A 20,434-nucleotide genomic window follows, 5' to 3' on the forward strand; every position below is an offset into this window, starting at 1 on the left:
TTGTTCTTGGTTTACTTTCTTTTAATTTGCTTAAAGGAATATTAAAGGCATAAATTAAATGTATAATTTTATAAAAGCACTTACATTCATTCTTATGTTAAACCTCATGTATCATTTGAGCTGTAAATTTGTTTAAAATCAAAATTTTTACTGTCGTTTTAGGGGTTGTTGATATTTAATCGTCATGAATGTTAAGTTGCAAAATTGGCTATAACGTTACACAGAAAGGGTTAGAAAGCGATTTTATCACACTAAAATCACGTTAACACACATATTGTTTGTCTTGTGGCTATACTTTTGAAAAAGTTCGTATTTTAACTAGGGGTATAATGATTATCTTATTAATTAACGATTAATATGATCGTTAGTGTTGGTTAATAATCTATTTAAAATGCTAAACATCGAACAAATCGCAATTCGAAATAACAGTGTACAGCTGTATTTTAAAATATATAAATATTTAATTAGTTGCATGCAGGGGCGTAGATTCCCCCATAATAATCAAAACAAGCATGTACAACCAACCCAATATTTATACAATGATCAATGGAAACATGTACACTGGTGGCCAAAGGTTTGGAAAAGTCCCTTAAGAAGGAAATTAATTAATGTATTAATTAATTAAAGTGGCATTCAATTGATCACAAAGTTTAGTCAGGACATGATGTAAAAAAAACCAGCACAATCACTATTTGAAAAAAGTAATTATTGATCAAATCTAGACAGGCCCAATTTCCAGCAGCCATCACTCCAACACCTTATCCTTGAGTTATCATGCTAAATTGCTGATTTGGTTCTAGAAAATCACTTGCCATGAAATCAAACACAGTTGAAAGCTGTTTGGTTCATTAAATTAAGCTTAACATTGTCTTTGTGTTTGTTTTTGAGTTATCACAGTATGCAATAGACTGGCATGTTTTAAGGTCAATATTAGGTAAAAAATAGCAAAAACGAAACAGCTTTCTCTAGAAACTCGTCAATAAATCATTGTTTTGATGAATGAAGGCTGTACAATGCTTGAAATTGGCAAAGAAACTGAAGATTTCATATAAAGGTGTACACTACAGTCTTCAAAGACAAAGGACAACTGGCTCTAACAAGGACAGAAAGAGATGTGGAAGGCCAGATGTACAACTAAACAAGAGGATAAGTACATCAGAGTCTAGTTTGAGAAATTCAGCTGACAGCTTCATTGAATTCTACTCGCTCAACACCAGTTTCATGTACAACAGTAAAGAGAAGACTCAGTGGGTGCAGGCCTTATTGGAAGAATTGTAAAGAAAAAGCCACTTTTGAAACAGAAAAACAAAAACAAAAGGTTAGAGTGGGCAAAGAAACAGACATTGGACAACAGATAATTGGAAAAGAGTGTTATGGATCTTAATCCCACTGAGCTTTTGTGGGATCGGCTAGACTGTAAGGTGAGTGAGAAGTGCCTGACAAGACAGTCACATCTATGGCAAGTGCTACAGGAAGTGTGGGGTGAAATGTCACCTGAGTATCTGGACAAACTGACAGCTAGAATTCCAAGAATCTGTAAAGCTGTCATTGCTGCACATGGAGGATTGTTTTGATGAGAACACTTTGAAGTAGTTTAAGAAATGTTTTAGAATTATTATTATTTATTTTTTCAAATTGTAGTAGTAATCACTGTGAACCTCCAAATGATCAAGCCAAATCTACGCCCTTGGTTACATGTGTTATTAAATGGAGACATATGCGGCATCATTCTCTTGCAAACCTCGGAGGCGTTCCCCTCACAGACGCGCGCTCCACTCTTCTGTCTCCCTTCAAGGGACCACGCCCACTCTTAGATCCATCCGTAAATCTAATTTTGAAACTTTTCTGAGCAGCTTTTGAACACCTGATGTCTGATCTCTTCTCAGGACGGCTACTGACAATCACATGAGCAACTGACAGTTTGCGCTCGTGTCTCGACTGAAACGCGTACAAAGCAATATACGGCTGCCACGAAAACTGGAAAATGCTCCCTTTAAGAGTAACATTCATTCAAAAAGTTAAGCCATTACCTGATTATGCAGCAAGTCAGCTGCCTATATGTTTGGATGCAGCTTTTGCGTAGCCAATCCTGAAATAAAATGCTGTCATTGCGGTGAAACTTAACCGTTATTTTCTATTTGATAATTAGTGCGATTTTAATGGTAGGCTATCATTGTTTAGTTGGGGATTTGGCATGCAGAGAACATTTAAGTTGACGTCATCATCTTTTATTTTTTTCCTTACTTGTACAGTATACGAGGCCTTGAGGACACTGAATGTAGTCATTTGATGCTACTTTAATGCAGTAATATTTTGATTGTTTTGTTCTCTCATGGTTCCCATGGTTATGGGAAATCTGGGAATTTTTAAATTGTGTTTTTCAGGCCTGTAAAAGTAATGCAAATGAATATAATCTAAAATAAATAAAAAAAATTAAAAAACAGACATTTTATAAGGAAATATTGTATACTTTTGTAGTTTATTGGCACAGAAGCCTTCATGTAGGCTACATGTATTTAATGTATTTTCTTTCAAGATGCTTTTGGTTCAATAGCCTAAACTATCTTTAATATTTTGTCTTTGTTTTTTCTTGCCTAAGACCAGAGAATATTTAGCAGAGATGCGCCACTTATATAAAAATTACAGGGATAAATTGGAATGGTCAACAGATGTAGAACGGAAGTCCCACCTTACAGGTAAAAGAGCCAATCGCCTTTTAGATCCGGTCGTCGCCTGTCAATCAACTCGAGAGTGGGAATGCGTGTTAGCTATATAAGTCGGCGAAATTCTGTTTTTAGTCATCTGAGGTAAAGAAGCACAATATATTATACCAATGTTGATAGATTTTACTGCGGATTTAAAATATTTTTTTGATTGTAATCTTGACCAACCGTTTGAAAGATTTCGTTCTTTTCTCGTTCAAGATATGAGATGCACTTGTGTTTTTTTTTTTTTTTTTATTGCAATATTAACAAACAGAACAAGACGATACATACAAGAAATATAAACAATCTTTCAAAACAAAAGAGAAATTATGGTTCAGAATACATTAAGAGAGGAAATGTGAAAGAAATTTAAATATATTCAACAATAGTCTAAAAAGAAAAGAGAGTAAGAGAAGAAAGAAAAAAAAAAGAAGAAGAAGAGGGCACAAAAGAAAAAAACATTAAGAGAGATTATTAAACATGGCACAAATTCTGGATGTTTTCATTGCTTTCTTGTTAACAGAAGTTGAAATTGTATTTAAATACATCTTCAATTCTTCTTTGAAAAAGCTAAAGTGGGGTTTACTTTTCATATATTTACATTTATGGATATGAAACTTTCCAATATATAAAAGAAGGTTTATACAAAAACATGCATTAATAGATTCTTGTCTTTAACATAAAATCCAAAAAGAATGTGTCTATATGATAAAGAAAAGTTACATAAAACCTTTTGGACAATCAGAGCATCAATATTGTTCCAGAAAGACCGAGTAAAAAGACATTCCCAAAACAAATGATCAACAGTTTCAGAGGAGGCTTCACAAAAAGAGCAGGAAGTATCAATATAATTTCTAAATTTCTTTAAAAAGTATTTAACTGGATAAAATCTATGAATAATTTTATAGGATATTTCTTTAACTTTATTAGTTAGAATTTCTGAGGATGTGACCAAACATATGACCATTTAATATCATCAAAAAGGTTATTCCAATAAGAAATGGAGGAAGGAATTGAAGTAACAGGGTCCAAAAATAATGACCTAATTTTATAATTGGATTTATGTATTGAAAATCAAATAGAACCAACCACAGTAGATTCAGGGCTAGGGGAGAAACAGAAGTCACTGTAGCACTATTATTGTTTCTAAACAGCATACAGATTTCCAAAGAGATGGCCTTGAAAACTATATTAAATTCTTTACTAGATACTGGGAATTGGTATCCTGAAACAAAATCGGAATAATTAAATAAATTACCTTCACTATCAAATAGCTGGTTTACTAATATCACCCCATTATTGAACCAGTTTTCAAGAAATAAAGATTTCCTCTTATGAAGAATATTACAGTTGTTCCAAATTAAAAAATTGTGTGGTGAGAAATGATGCTTGTAAATAAGTTTCCAAGCCATAAGCATCTGCTGATGATAATTGGAAAGTTTGACAGGAAGTTTACTAATTGAATAATTGCACATTAAAAGAAAATGTATACCTCCTAATTGAGAAAAAATATATCTTGGGATTATACTCCAAATAGAAGATTGATTGTGAAGGAAACGTTTAAGCCAATTAATTTTTAAGGTATTGTTAAGAGAATCAAAATCAATGAAATTTAAGCCACCTTTATTATAAGAATTCAAAATAACTGATTTTCTAATATAATGAGTTTTATTTTTCCAAAGAAATTTGAGCAACATTACATTAATCAACTTACAAGTAGATTTATCCACAAATAAAGACTGAGCAGCATAGGATAAGCGGGAAATCCCTTCTGCTTTAGTAAGCAGAGTTCTGCCTTTCAAAGATAGATCTCTTAACAACCAAAGGTTTATGAGATGCACTTGTTTGCCACTTGTTTAAATAGAAAAGGCTGACAGGGAGCCTTCCAAAGATGGCTCTGACTATTAGAGGGTGTTTAAAGAAAATTATATAAATGCATCAAAAATAAATGCTGACTCGATTTGTTAATTGAATCGAATTTCAATGTGAATCGAATTGAATCGTTCTAAATTTGCAAAAAAATCTTTTGAACCAAATTGAAAATCTATGCATCGTGAACTGAATCTATTTACTTTCAACACAAAGATTCACACCCCTAATTTTAACGTTTATGGATTGTCCACCATTCACTTCCATTATGTGTGAAGTGCCTCACTGTAACTCAGATTTTATATTTTTTAAAGAAAAGGCTGAAATAATTTTTTTGATTATGCCACAGATGCTGTTGATTGAGCTTAATTGCTTTGAACCCAGAATGTGTCTTTTAAAAGCAATTCTCAGCTGGCCACTGATCTTGGTTACCATGGTTTCAAAGGAATTAAAAGTCAAGATTCTCCGAAAAAGTCTTCAAGTGTGAAATGCAGCCGGATGTTTGGTGCTTTCCTGTTGACAGAGGTGACACTGATTGTGTAAATGGTGGGTGTAATTCTCTGTGGATGAGGGTAGAGAAACCTTTTTATTTTTATAATTTATTCTCTTTTTCTCAATGTTGTGTTATTGAAGAATGTAATCTATTACTCAATTACTCTTTTTCTCATGTAAAGCACACCAATTAACTATTTCCAGGCCCTTGATGGAAGCGGTGATTTACATTTTATAATTATCTCCAAGAGAACAGAGACCTCATAATCCCTTTCACAAAACAGTTCATTTCAGTCAGATAATTATTGGCCTCCCTGTGGTAAAAGGTTGATTATGTTTGGTCCAGATGTGATAACCAGTCCTGGATCAGAGCATGGACTCTTAATTTTCATGGTCATTTTGTATGGTGAGAGAGCATGACCAAAACCTGTCATACATCTAGCTCTTCTCCTGATCATGTGCCCAGCTTTTATTTAAACCAGTCAAACAGCTAAAATGAAACACTGTGTGCAACATGTTACAGGTAAGGTGGACTGCTGTCACCCTGATGTGCCTGCTCTTTCACCAAGCTGCATTTGCCAGGAACGTGTCACTAAAATGCATGCAGGACACCACGACGTTCCTTGTGGAATTAGAGAAAGAGACGCCGAGACAATATGCAGTGCTAAGTAAGTCACACATGTATTGATTTTTTAATTAATATAATTAATTATATTGATGATTGGATATGTTTGTGAGGCCTGTGATGGGTCTGTGCATAAAAGTTTTCTGGATTTGCTTTTCTTTTTCTTCCAAATTTAGGTCCTATTTTTATTTTTTTTTATCCGTAGCCTACAAGAAGTATTGATTTGTTGATTTATTTTGGCTTATTTGCATTTTTTTTTTTTTTTTTTTTGTGTGTGTGATCTTTGTAATACCATGTAGTCAATTAATATAATTAATATGTCTCTTTTTTTTCCAGCACACTCTCTGGGCAAAATCATCAGGATTCGTACGACTTTTCTAAATTTGGCTAATTTGTATGATATCCCATGACTGCACTCGTTTGAATCCCTACGACTTTCACTATAGCCAATGACGTCGCTGGACAGACAGCCTTTCCATTTAATACCTGACAATTACTTGCTTCTGTCACATACAACAGCTTCCTATCATGTTTACGCTCTCTACTGATTGATTAAGTTTAGATAAGGGGTTTGGGTAAGGGCATAATATTAATAAGTATGTCCTTAACGCCTCGTGCGAGGAACTCGCGCTTACTTCGGCATTACACATCCGACTGTACATTGTCCCTTAACAATAACATCATGTTTCAAACATTTTAAGACTCTTGTGTTTGTTATTTATAATGACTTTTATATATATATATATATATATATATATATATATATATATATATATATATATATATATATATATATATATATATATATATATATATATATATAAGGTTATATATATATAAGGTTATATAAGGTTATATATATAAGGTTATATATTATTTGTTCAAAGTTTAATTCATAACAATAAGAAAATTTATACTATGTTTTTATTTTCTATTAAATGTCCTTATTATAATTATGAATTAGTAAATGATTATTCTACCTCTTCTAAAGCGGTGTTGTCGGTGTCGGTGTTGCAACGTGACAACGGTGTTGTCACGTTGCACCTGTTACTTTCCTCAGCGCTGTTCAGGATGCACCAATCACAGTCGTTTGCAAGATTAAAAAAAATAATTTGTTCTGGAGATTACGCGGGCGAATTTCCATTGGTATTTTACGTTCAATCCTTGAATAATAGATTTAAACAAAAATACGTTTCGTGTTAGAGTTTTGAATGCAGCACAATGAACGATTCTGCTGTTTTGAAAATAAATTTGTGATAAAATAAATAAATAAATAAATAAATAAACATTAATTATAGGCTAAGCCTAAAGCATACTGTGTCCAGGAGGCCTACCTTTTCAGATAAAAATGCAAGTACATATAAATAAGCAATATGAGAAAAGATTATTTGGGAATGAGGGGAGTTGGAAATCAGAAAGTGGGGGAAAATGTCAATGTTCCATTCTCCCCAAAATTTGTTCATCTTGTGATGTCATTTTGCACATGTGCATTTCTAATTTATTCTACCTTTGTTTAGATTCCCTTTTTTATGCTGGATAATACATTTTACTGAATGCCACTTTATATCCCTTGGATATTATTTTCTTGAGGTAAATCTTTTTGAAAAAGATAAAATGTGATTTTGGCCCATTAACCTTAGGTTTTTCGCATCCCATATTACTGCATGTTATCCAAGATTCTTTCGCATATCACATTTTTCCTCCAAACCGTGTAATGGTCTATTCTTAAGTTGTTTATTCTTCAGAAATTCTTAATACAAAAGGCTATTATTTAATATGGAGGTGCAGAGATATTCTGTAAGAAATTATACTTGTTATATTAGGTAATAATGCTATTTTGTCAATATTACCAGACTGACTTTCTAGCATTTTCTTCTCGCATTTTCTTTATACCAACATTTTGAAAATTATCCTTGTTTTTTGTCCCTATAACCAAACCTACATCCTTGCATTTTGTATTTAATTTTATTCATTATGTATTTATAAAGCTTTATTTAAATTTTTAAATGTAGCGTAATTTAATTTTCTTCTGTTTAAATGTATTCTGCTGTTTTCCTTGTGCACTTGCTGATGTAGTGTATGATGCATTTGGTAAGATGGGCAGTGATGTTGAAGGGGGTAATGTGAACAGACTGGGATCTGTGAGAGAGTGTCGGTCTGTGGAAGGCCCGGAATTTAGTGGACAGTACTGCCAGGTCTTTCTCAAACAGGTACCCTAGCACAAACCATGCAATGTGTTGGAGCATGTCAAATATGGTGATTCAATTCATTATGACTAAACATAGTACCGTATCTTGAATCAAGATGTTTTTGTATGTTTTCACAGGACAGGGTGGAATATTTTGTGGGTGTTTGTGTTCCGGACTCTTGTACAGAATCAGAGGTCCAGACACTAATGTATTATGGTGAGTCAAGTTTTGCATTTAATGTGTACATGTTCTGTGCTCATGCCTGCACTATTTTAGTGCATTGTTGTGTGTAGTTACATGTGCACATCTGTATTTTAATTTCTATTTGTGTTTGCAGAAGCATTTGAGCAGGGACGAATCTCTTTGATTCCTCCTGTGCCTTCAGTCTTAATGTCTGATTCCACATTGGGCATATTTATGACTCAGTGCTATAGTGATTCAACTCATTTAGACCTGTCTGCTATAAACTGTCTGTGAGTAACACACCCATACACACATGTACTAACTCAGACAATCCATTTCAAATACTTGATTCTATACCAACAGTGATGTTCCCAACAGTGTTTTTAAGATACTGATTTTCAGAGGAGTTGTTTAAATTAATGTTTTTCTATCTTTCAAAGCTATAACCAGACAGTCTAAAATGAAAATTCTGTATTCATTTACTCGCCCTCATGTTGTTTCAAACCCATATTCATTCTTCTGTGGAACAAAAAGGAAATAATATTTATAGCATCTTTTTTTTTTTACAATAAATGTGAATTGTGACTGAGGCTGTCATTCTGCTTAAAATCTCCTTTTGAGTTTCATATGGGTATGGAACAACATGAAATTGATCTTTAGTTGAACTACCACTTTAAATTGACCCACCTGATCATTCCTAGAGTTTGTTTCATTTTAAAATGCATTTTTGAAACTAATTCTAAAAATCACGTCACATATGAGAGCAATTATCTATTCTAAAACTATTGCGGTGATGCTTTCAGGATTAACTTTGTGTTTTTGACCTTTCAGGTTTGTGTGTAGTGTGTTGTTGGCACTTCCTCTTGTAGCTTCGATCTATGTGGCCTTAATCAAAAGGAAGAAACTGCGAGAGGTAAGGCCTGGGGCGGGCCTTACCCAAACCTCAAACACTAACCAATACGGAGCTGTCTTGTCTAATGGCTCAGCCACCCAAGATGCCACACAGACAAGTGATCAAAATGCAGAAAATTACCAACAGAACTTCACAAAGAGCAAGTTCACACACACTTATCTTTCTTCGTATCTTAAAATTGAAGTATATGTAATTTCTGCGACAATAGAGCCACCAAATGGAATTGCAAAAACATGACTATATTACAGTAAAAAAAAGATGCTTTTGTACAATGATCAGCGAAAATGAAAGGCAGCAGAGTATTTCTATGATACTAGTATGATAAATACTTTGCTATTTAAATAGTGTATAATTTTTTCATGTTGCGACAATGAGAATATCATAGTGACCGTTTGTTTTTGTATAGAGAAATGGGGCTAAAATGTGCGTAACTGTCATGAAAATAATCTAACAATAAAAAATCTTAATGGCAGATTTCTATATGCAGAATACTATTTTTTTAGTAATTGTTTCTTTTGATTTTGGAGTAAAATCGGACCAGGACATTTATTTGACAGATTTAGTAAGAATTACCCAAACTAACACCGTTGGTTGAGACCATGTTGCTGTGTGTGTTATGATAGCACCACAGAGCCACAGCGTTGCTTCTGAAAATCTGGGAAATTTCTTCCCTTTTGGGGAAAATCAACATTCAATTGGCTAACTTAAAATGGTTTTAATTGGTTTCCAGGTTTTTTGTCATGCCTGCATGGATTCTCCATTCAGAACAGTGGTGAAGGTTTGCTGTGTGCAGGAAACTCTGCAAGCAGTTATTCGTCTCTAAATGGCATCCGTATCCTCAGTTTACTCTGGATCATCTCAGGACACACGGTACAGCTCAGTGTCTGGAACAAGCTGGGTGAGAACAAGAAATTTTAAACAGAGAATCAAAAAGATATTGATCTTTAACTAAACAAATGTAGATTTTGTTTTGTTTCTTCATAGACAATGATAAGAGATGGAAGGAAATGGTAGAGAGCAACCCTCTGTATGTGTTTGCCTTCAGTGGACCAGTCTATCTAGCGGTTGACTCTTTTCTTCTGTTGGGGTAAGACCACCTGATTTCTGACTTTCACATTAAGCCATAAACAATGTTGGGGAGTAAATAACTAAAAGTAGCAACCCAACCTAACAAATGTTGTACTACAAGCAAGAACACAAGAAATGACATCACACTGGAGTTGGACAAATCAGCCATTCTGCAAAATTTCTTTTTTTTTTTAAGTTATAGCTCTATTGTTTTGCTTTCCTTTATTTTGTGGTGTAAGTCATAAGGTGTCCCCCCTATTATGGGAATATGGGAACACAATGTAATTTTAAAATATCAATATACAGTATTTATGTTAACAGAAATAAAATCACAAGTATTAGTTTACAAATATGTTTCTTTGATATCAATGATAGACCATGTAGGGTAACTGGATGGACATCTGAATGTTTCAGTAATTTAGCTTGACCAGTATGACTAATACAATCTTTAATATGTCCCTGTAATGTTGAAACATGAATAAACGTGTAAAAGTATGTTTTATTTTTCAAAAGTTTCAAAGCCGGGATGTCACCGAATCATAGGAATGATCCATTTACGAAATGTACGGAGTTGCAGTTCCACAGCTCTCTATATGCAGATTATGCAGTCTATAGTAACAGTAAAGTACAGTCTATAGTAACAGACACCCCAACCCCGGGTCGGTCCGTGCAAAATAGTTCAATTAATCAGACATCTACATTATTTTTTGTGTGCCACGTATTACCTTAAAATTTAAATTGCCAGAACAAAATGAAGAAGAATATGATAGTGGATATTTATAGTAAAAAGGATTTATATATTGATCTGTTTCTTATTATCCATCATATCAGCTTATGAAAATAGATAAATATATATATATATATATATATATATATATATATATATATATATATATATATATATATATATATATATATATATATATATATATGTATCTATATATTAACATTTTTATGGTAAAAGAATGTGAAAATGCTATAGAAAATAACCTTTAATTGGTTAACGGGTAATTACCTTAACATATACGGTAAACAATTATAATATTTTTAACACAGCATTACATGAAATTTTACAGTAAAATATTATTTAAAAAATTTTTTTTTATAAATGTAAAAGTATGATTTTACCATTTAATTAACAGTAAAAATGTATATTATGTTTAACAAGAGAATACATGTACTTTTTACAGTAAACTATTGTTAAAATGACAGTGAAAAACAATTATCGAGTCTTCCCAGAATTCCCTGTGTGACCATCCATCCATCCATCGTCAACCGCTTATCCTGTGTACAGGGTCGCGGGGCCCTGTGTGACCCATTATGTTTATTCTTATTTTTAATATCAGTTATGTACATTGGTGTGTTATGTCTTATATTTTATGTTGTTTAGTTCATGTTTTTTTGCATTACTTTAGTGTAACGTGTTACCCTGATGGAGTTTTGTGTTTGTGTGGGTGACACTGTGTACTTTCTCAACATGTTTATTGGTCATTGCTCTTGGAAGGGCCTGTCTTGATAAATGTCATGTCAATATGTGCCCTTTTGTAGTCACTATAGTGATTAAAAATACATTTGAAAGTGAAAAGCAGATTTACATAGTTCTAGATGGTTAGTGTGTTAAGTATATATCATTGAAACAAACTTTTTTTTTTACAGTATTTTCTACAGTGAATTTCTGGCAACTCCGGCTGCCAGATTTTCACCGTAAATGTAACAGGATTTTTATGTGTATGTATTTAGCCACTGGAGTTAAAAGTAGCTTGTCTGTAGTTCAGCTATTAAATAACAATCATTTACAGGAATTTGTTTAAGCCCCACGTCTTAGCCAGGTAAAAAAAACATGATGAGAATTTAATCATCTACATGCTATAATGCTACAATCTCAGATTTAGCATGAATAATTAATTAGCTGTGCTTGCTAATATTTGAACACACCCGCAACTCTATTTATTTAACTTCAAAATGTAACTAGTCCCACATTGTTTGTGCAATGGAATTATACTCAAATTGTGTGAATTGTTAATAAGAGCAGTTGTATAAAAAAAATTTACGCGATCAAATTTACGATTTTTACATGCCGTATGATGCAGCAACCTGAGCCATATCTAGAGACTTGGGGGGTGACCTCTATAGACGTCAGCCAGCAAACAACCACCCATAACACTCTAGCAACCATTCACATTTTCTTCAAAAATCCTACAAATCTACTTGCCTTATTGATCTTGGTGATATCTTGTGTTTGTTTTAATTAGTGGTCTTCTGAGTGCTAAGTCCCTGTTAAGCTCCATCCGGAGGTCAGACAACACTCTTAGCACTGGTCTGGTGGCCCATTTTCTCATCAAGAGGTTCAAAAGGTCTGTTTTATCTCTATTGTTTCCATGTTAATTCTACACCGAAACGTTCTGGATGGATTTTCTGTTAAACCGTTGCTTGTATACAAACATATTCTTTCCATGCATCTAGGATTCAACCTCTCCACCTCTTCATCGTGTGTCTGACCATTGGACTGTTCTCCGTTGCTCAGAGTGGGGTCTTCTGGTTTATAGCTGAGGATGAGATCTTCAACTGTAAGAAATACTGGTGGTTAAACCTGCTCCTCATCAACAACCTTTTCACCATTACAGACATTGTACGTCTATGATATTTCTGCACTATACTTTACCTGCATTGCATAATATTGCGATAACATTTGTAGCATAACATTTGTACAAAGACAACATTTCTCCTTTTTTTAAAGTGTGCACCCTGGACGTGGTATCTCTCCATAGATTTCCAGTTCTATGCAACAACTCCTCTTCTGATATTCATGTATAGACTGTAAGTTCAGCCAAGCTCATATGTCTCATGTCTCTTTTTATAGTATGTTGGATATAAATATAGTAAGTATTTTTTCATTAAGCAGATGCATGTCTCTTAAGTGACTTACAGAACATGTCGCCTGGGAGTGTCTTGCTCATGGACACAATGGTGATGCTCAACAGTCATATGGTGACTCAGCAGCTGGGCTGTTCTGACACTGCTGCTGGGTTGTCTCATCGGGGTGGGGAAGGGGTGTATAGTTTCAACTGTCAGTGAAAATGACCCAGTCACTAACCCATAACATGAACTTTCAATTAACACTTTATTCATAGCACTTATTCATTTTGGTTATTGCTACTAATTGATACATATATACGCTTTTAAAACAAAACGTATACATGAACATTAGTAAATGCAATATGAACTAACGTGAACTAACAATTGTATTTTCATAAAGTGACATTAACTAAGATTAATAAAGTCTTTGTTCATTGTTAGCCTGTGCCAGTAATGCATTTATTAATGTTAACAAATACAACATTATTGTAAATTTTTTTGTCGTCTTTCTGTTGATTTTGGGGTGAAATATGACTGACATGTTCTTGACTGGGTTTGTTGATTGCCAGTGGTCAAACTTACCCTCTTTGCTTACTTTCAGGAACAAAAGGGTGCTTGTTGTTGTGTCGATAGTTCTCCTCATGGTCTCCAGTGTAACTGGAGCCCTGATCACCGGTTTCCTGCATCTCCCTGTGCACCAGCCGACCACACTGTAAGGGATCGTTTCTTAATTACAGCTTTAAACATAGAAAAACACTCCCAGTTAGACATAAATCACACAGGTACAGCACACATTTATAAAACACTGTGATGAAGGCATCTAACGGCTGCCAAATTAAATACTGAGACATTGAAACTGCTTCAGAGCCATAAGCAAGAGTTTGGAATCCAATTTCATTTTTTTGTGCACCCTATTTTTTCTCATTGCTTTTAAATGGGAGTCATTTTTTATCTGTATTGATTTGACTTTTTTTTGACTATTTTGTTTTCAGAGCATATGAGAGCTACTTCCAGTACTACTACAACAAACCCTATACAAGATATGGGCCATATCTACTGGGTATTCTTGCTGGAATTTACATGACAACCAAGAAAGAAACACTTATAAAAAAACAGGTGATGTCTTTAAAATCAACATGAAAACAAAATTGACACCGTTTTCGTGGATTTATTGTGCACAATTCATCATGTTTCAGTGTCACATTACATAAGTAAAATGGGTTGTGAGTGCTGTTTCGTGTTGACTTAAAATATTTATGGTATTTATTAAAAAACAATCAAAGCCCATGTCCGCCACATACAAAGAGCTTTGGTAAATCAAAATTATAAGATACAAAGCTTTATAGAATTTTGACTTATTATCTCATAATTATGACTTTGTATATCATATATATATATTGCGGAAATGGGCTTCCATAATTATCAGATTTTATGGGCAACAATTTTCGTTCACATAAGAGATTGGTAATTTGTTGATGTGTGACAGTGGCAGGCAGTCATAGGTTGGCTCTGCTCCCTGTCAGTCATGGCCCTGGTAGTGGGATTGGCCTACGTATTAAGAGAAGTGCCGCCCCATCTGTCCCTTCCCCATGCTGTTTATCAGGGGATGCACCGCTCACTGTGGGCCCTGGCTCTGGTGTGGATCATCCTGGCCTGTGAGGAGGGATACGGGGGTAAGACAGTAGAGTTATTTACAGCTCCTTTTTTAACCATTTAAAAACAATGATGGGATAGAAGAAAAGTCTTTTTTTCACAGGTGGAGAAAAAAAAAAAACAGAAAAGTTGAATTTAACAATAACAAATTATTTTAGGCACCCATCAGCCATTTATGTGTCTCTGCAGGGTTTGCGGATACAATTCTGTCACTAAGCCTGTGGACTCCACTCTCGAACATCAGCTTTGCCTGTTACCTGATTCACCCCATCATTATTATTCTGTACAATGGAAAACAAGAGACAACCATGCACTACACAGACCTTAACTTTGTAAGTATTCCCTTAAAATTAACCAAAATAATACTGTGTGGGCTTGTTTAAGCTAATATGTAAAAAAACCTCTCTTTACATTTAAAAAAAAACTAATTATTTTTGTTTGATTATAGAGCCATTAAATCAAAGATGGTTTAGGATTAGGCCCTAATTGTTAGAAAGGTTTTAGGGTAGGGGCCTGTGTAGCTCAGCGAGTATTGACGCTGACTACCACCCCTGGAGTCGCGAGTTCAAATCCAGGGTGTGCTTGAGTGACTCCAGCCAGGTCTCCTAAGCAAACAAATTGGCCCGGTTGCTAGGGAGGGTAGAGTCAAATGGGGTAACCTCCTCATGGTCGTGATTAGTGGTTCTTGCTCTCAATGGGGCCCGTGGTAAGTTGTGGGTGGATTGTGGAGAGTAGCATGAGTCTCCACATGCTGTGAGTCTCTGCGAAGATAATTTGCCATTGGTTCCCTCTGGATTTTCCTATTGGTTTTTCTAATGGGGTTTTTGAACTATGAGTAAAATAAGGTCTGTGGTAAACATTACTTGACGAAACGTGGACGTTTTGTTTTACAACATAAATTAAACACAGTCATATACTTCAAACAAGAATTTTGAAGCCGACATGCATATAAAAAAATATATAATTCAATACAGCTTCAAAATGTAAGTTTAGTTATGACTGTGTGTAGTTTATATTGTAGAACAAAATGTCCACGCATCATCAAGTAATGTTTACCACAGACCTTACTTTACACATAAGTTCAGAAACTACATTATAAAAATCCATAGGAAAACCCCAAGGAAACCTATGGCGAATTAGACTTCCGGGTTCGCCTACAAATTGACGTCATGGTTGATCAGCTCTATTGACCCTTTAACAAATGTAGCATAGGTAGTTCATCTTACAATTTTTTTCCCTTCAGCTCTGGCTGCCATTGTTAATTAGAGTTTGCTCTTCTCTTTCCCTCTGTCCTCAGTTCTACCTGTTTCTAGGCCACCTGCTGTTGACTGTCGTTGCAGGTTATTTGTTAACTCTGCTAATCGAAAAGCCGTATCTCTTCCTGATGAGGGCGAAACAATAAGCCCTGCTTCCTTCAAAACTGACTCACTGGAAGATGAAGGTTTTCAAAAGAGCAGAATTAAATCTATTTATTCATTTGTTTGTCTGCACATTTTCTCATTTAATTCTACATGACAAATACAGCTATAACGGTGTATGAGCAGTGTAATATAGAACTGTGTGTACAAAATGAAAAGATGAGTTGCAAGTTGTATACATCAATTATAACGTACATTGTCATATAGTCACACTATAACAGTAAGTGTAAGAATGAATTTTTTATTTTATTATGATCGTGTATCAAAATCAAAATGCATTCAAAACAATGAATGTAATACAGTGTTTATACATTAAGGGGGAGCATAAAACAATTCTATATGAAAATATTGAAGAAGTTGCACGTTTTAATTGCCTTCAGATCTCAGCTGCAAAAGTGGAATTGATGTCAAATGACTATATAAAAAGTAGGAACAACTCAAAACAATTATCATACATTAGCATCTAAAGTGTAGTTAAGGTGACCACATCTTAGGAAATTAATGGTAAGTAGCAGGAAAGCTTTTCAAAAAGCAGTAAACATTATTATCACACACCTTGCTTCAAACACATTTTCTCCATGTTACTGAACAATTGGGGTGAGTTCTCTTAAAGTACACACTCAGAAAATGTGTATGATCACATTTAAGTGTTGTTACCCACCTGCTGGTGTCAGACAAGCCATAACAATTGAATTATACTGTACGTGTATAAAGGCAATCAACATCAAGAGGCCAATCAACTGTTTGACTATAAATCACAGAATTGGTGTAGTCTTAAAACGTCATGCAACTCAGTGTAGGTTTTTCATTTTGTTAAATTGTATTCTTGCTGCACCTGCTCCATGTTTTAAATGAAAGTGCAGGGGAGACTGGGGTGTAACAAAGGGGCTGAGTTACACCATGACTAAGAAATAGCCTGAAGCAACAAAAGTTGTCATTTGTAAAAAGAAATATAGAGCATATTGAGTATAATTTGATTTTCGACCATGTTATTATGTTTAATGACAGAACTGGTATCTTGTATCAGGTTATTGCATCACTCCATTGTTTGACTGAGCTGATCACTCAACCAAGCCATAATGATTGTGTATTAAAAACAATCAACATGCTTCGAGGGTGTTCACACTGAACCCGGTATGGTGTCAAAAAATAGCACAAGATGCTGAAAAAGCAGTCAAATACACCCGTCTAGCACATTTACATGGAATAACAATTCAAAAACAGCGCAGACAGATCCAAAATGTACAAAACTTATTTCATATTATACAAAACAGAGTTCAATTATTTACCTCACATAAATTAACCCCACGAGCACAAAAGATTACAATATGCTGCTAGGGGACTCTGACTAAACTTGTCAGTTTTTATAGAAGCGGTTTATTGACAATTATGTTTACAGCTTATATTTAGCCTACAGTAAAGGTGTATGAATTACTTTCTTTACTATAAATTCTCCTCCCTGCCCAGTAGATGGCAATATGCATTTAAGTGGAGATTTATAGTGACAAATGGTATCAATATTGATCTGATTCTCACCCAAACCTATCATATCTCTTCTGAAGATGTGGACATAACCACTGGAGTCTTATGGATTACGTTTATGCTGCTTTTATATGTTTCTTAGACCTTTAAAGTTCTGGCCACCATTCACTTGCATTGTATGGACCAACAGAGCTGAGAAATTCTTCTAAAAATCTTCATTTGCATTCAGCAGAAGAAAGAAATTCATACACAACTGGGATGGCATGAGGGTGAGAGCATTTTTATTTTTAGGTAAAATATTCCTTTAAGCCTGTGTGAGAAATAAGCATGTAACAGGCCAGACATTGCCCCCCTTGTGGACATAACATCACAGTTTTCCGTAAGAATATAAATCTAAATCACATACTGTGAAAGCCGAGTAGAGTGAATCATCAGGGTGGCGTACTGCATTTTGTCTAGAGCACAACATGACACATACACTAAAGCATGTTTTACTGGCACTGAACCTATGCTATTAGCCTTAAATAAAATTTGTTTTAAATCTGTGATAGTGTTAGTCCAACTATAGTCATTTTGTGGGTGGACGTGTCCAAAGAAATTAATAACTTCATAGTGACTTTATTACTCAGAATGTCTGACATTTGTGGATGGGTGCTTCACTTATTGATTTGGGTGAATTGAAAAATGACAAATTTAAATACTGCAAAAGTAGCCTATACATGGGTATACACTTTATTCATCAATATGAGCAGACATTAAAATTTGACTTATCAATGCAGCATGGTTGAAAAACATTTTCCAACTATTTTCATTTTTATATATACAGTAAATATAATTTACTGATATTTTGGCAGTTTTTGTATATGTTAAAATACACAAAAAAAACCATATAGAAATATATATATTTTTAATTCTAGAAATATCACTTATTTCATCAGATGACATCCTTTTGTTTGCATTCAAGATAAGTGGTGACTGCATACACTATGACTGTGGCGTAAAGTCTGTATCTACATTGTCTAACGTAGTATGGCTATTTCTGTGGCCGTTACGTACAAAAGTAGACAGCTCACTGGTTTAGGTTACTGTTACTGTGAATAGACAACACAATCACTTATTGTGTGTGTGTGTGTGTGTGTGTGTGTGTGTGTGTGTGTGTGTGTGTGTGTGTGTGTGTGTGTGTGTGTGTGAGAATGAGATTAATTTAAAAACAAATTACATTGCTTTAACATAACTCTCTTAACATAACTGCCTGAATGCGTCATAAATATACGTAACATTGGTCTTCCTAAACCAAAAAATTTTGCATTTTTAAACTTCTTATAATCTTAAAGGGTTGCTGAATCAAGTTGTTCTGTCATTTGACTAAAGTATATATTCATCAAAAGAGTGATTTTTTTGCTGTTTGTGAAGGCAGCTGGGACGTAAGAATGAGAAGTCAGTCCTTTTCACCTCCCCATGGACGTATATTGTGTATCCAGTGATTCGGAGGTTGTAGCCAGCCATTCAGATGCCCTGTGCAACAACTCATCCTAGTGAGGTTATATTTAACTGACTTTAGTAAGTTGACACTCTGGATGAGCTCCATATCTCCATACACTCATGAATGCTTCAGGTTCTTTTCGAAAACTGGACTAAATCTCTAAGCATTTGTCCGGACTGGCAATAACAACACAATTAAACCCTTACAGTTGTTATTTTTCATAACCTCAGTGCTTTTACAGAGCCTTTTGGATTTAATAGTGTATAGAAAGGTTGTCTGTGTTCTGTTCAACAAAGACCCTCTTTTAATAATTTATGTGCAGAAAATTGTTGGTAAGTGTCACCAATGGAAAAGCTGATCTGAGAACAATTTCTAATTAGAAGCTGGTCTTTGCTAGGCCATTGCCATTTTTTTCTGTCTTTTTTGTATACATATTTTGAGGGAAAATCTGTTTAAATATATTCTGCAAAATAAAAAGAGTTACATGGAGCTGAGAGTAAGGCATGCTTATTGGTACCTGAACACATAATTAAATTTGCCAAAATATTTAATTAACAAACATTCAAGGGATGGGGAATGGGGAACTTTTATGAATGACATGTTTTATGGGTGAGTGTAGGGTTAGGGTATATCAAATCTCAATAGCTCAATATAAAAATAATAGAAGTCAATTGAAAGTTTCCCCCACTATAGAAAAACAAACCTGTGTGTATCAGTGTGTGTTTGTATAATAGACCCATATCTGCCCAGCAACTGTTCCATTCAGACTTTTATGGGAGCACACACACATACACACAAGAAACTTCATCATGCCTTGTTTAACACAGAGCAATGGTCATGCTGCGTTTACAAGACCTACAGCCTCTCCGCACCTGTTCCTTTTTCCAACACAATGCTGTCAATGACCAGCCCATACGTTTCTCATTATTACAAAATAACAAAATGTTCCACTACACACACTCTCACAAACACAATCTGAATGATGTAACATTCCCTATTTGTTGTTCTATTTAATTATAGTGGCAAGCCATATGAGGGGAAATTCTCCTCCAGTGTGAAAATCAGGTAAGAAAATGTAAGAAAATACATTTTCTTTGTGCTGAAAATGTGCAAATATTAAACCTAACCCTGGCATAAACCTAACCCTCTGCATTTTTGTTTAGTTGTGATTTACTGAAAGGGATAGTGCACCTTTTGTGTATTTTGAGCTATTTAATTTGAACTACTTGAGTTGAAGTAGTTTTGTGTCTTATCCATTGAATTATGGGTAATGTAGTTTTTCCGGATAGAGTTATAAACAGAACCCAATGTTGTAACAAGACACACTGTCTAGTAAAAGAGAACCAAAACTTTTGTGTCTGCACAACACAAATTGAAATTCATAATTTACTCACACTTATGTTGTTCTAAACATTACTTGCTTCTGTGATAAATGAAAGGAGATGTTAGGCTAAAAGTTACGGCAAAAAGCCTCAGTTGCAGTATGCACAAAGATGCA

The 20,434-nt window shown here is 34.4% G+C and overlaps 1 protein-coding gene across 1 annotated transcript; it reads left to right on the forward strand.

Moving 5' to 3' along the window:
• Positions 1–5,580: 5,580 nt before the first annotated feature.
• On the forward strand, positions 5,581–15,978 carry oacyl (O-acyltransferase like). The gene is made up of 15 exons (XM_052104160.1): positions 5,581–5,734; positions 7,768–7,901; positions 8,018–8,096; positions 8,218–8,353; positions 8,895–9,115; positions 9,707–9,874; positions 9,961–10,063; positions 12,297–12,398; positions 12,508–12,673; positions 12,782–12,861; positions 13,502–13,612; positions 13,893–14,016; positions 14,387–14,573; positions 14,743–14,885; positions 15,851–15,978. The coding sequence occupies exons 1-15, from the start codon at positions 5,581–5,583 to the stop codon at positions 15,953–15,955; spliced, it is 2,013 nt and encodes a 670-aa protein (XP_051960120.1). The 3' UTR covers positions 15,956–15,978.
• Positions 15,979–20,434: the final 4,456 nt, after the last annotated feature.

The sequence above is a fragment of the Xyrauchen texanus genome, chromosome 34 (genome assembly GCF_025860055.1).
Source record: "Xyrauchen texanus isolate HMW12.3.18 chromosome 34, RBS_HiC_50CHRs, whole genome shotgun sequence".
In the NCBI taxonomy this organism is placed as follows: Eukaryota; Metazoa; Chordata; class Actinopteri; order Cypriniformes; family Catostomidae; genus Xyrauchen; species Xyrauchen texanus.

Excerpts from the sequence above, each read along its gene's own strand:
- oacyl (XM_052104160.1), top strand. The coding sequence starts at position 5,581 with ATGTTACAGGTAAGGTGGACTGCTGTCACCCTGATGTGCCTGCTCTTT. Across the intron at positions 7,902-8,017 it reads GCCAGGTCTTTCTCAAACAG|GACAGGGTGGAATATTTTGT; the intron begins GTACCCTAGCAC and ends ATGTTTTCACAG. Across the intron at positions 8,354-8,894 it reads CTGTCTGCTATAAACTGTCT|GTTTGTGTGTAGTGTGTTGT; the intron begins GTGAGTAACACA and ends TTGACCTTTCAG.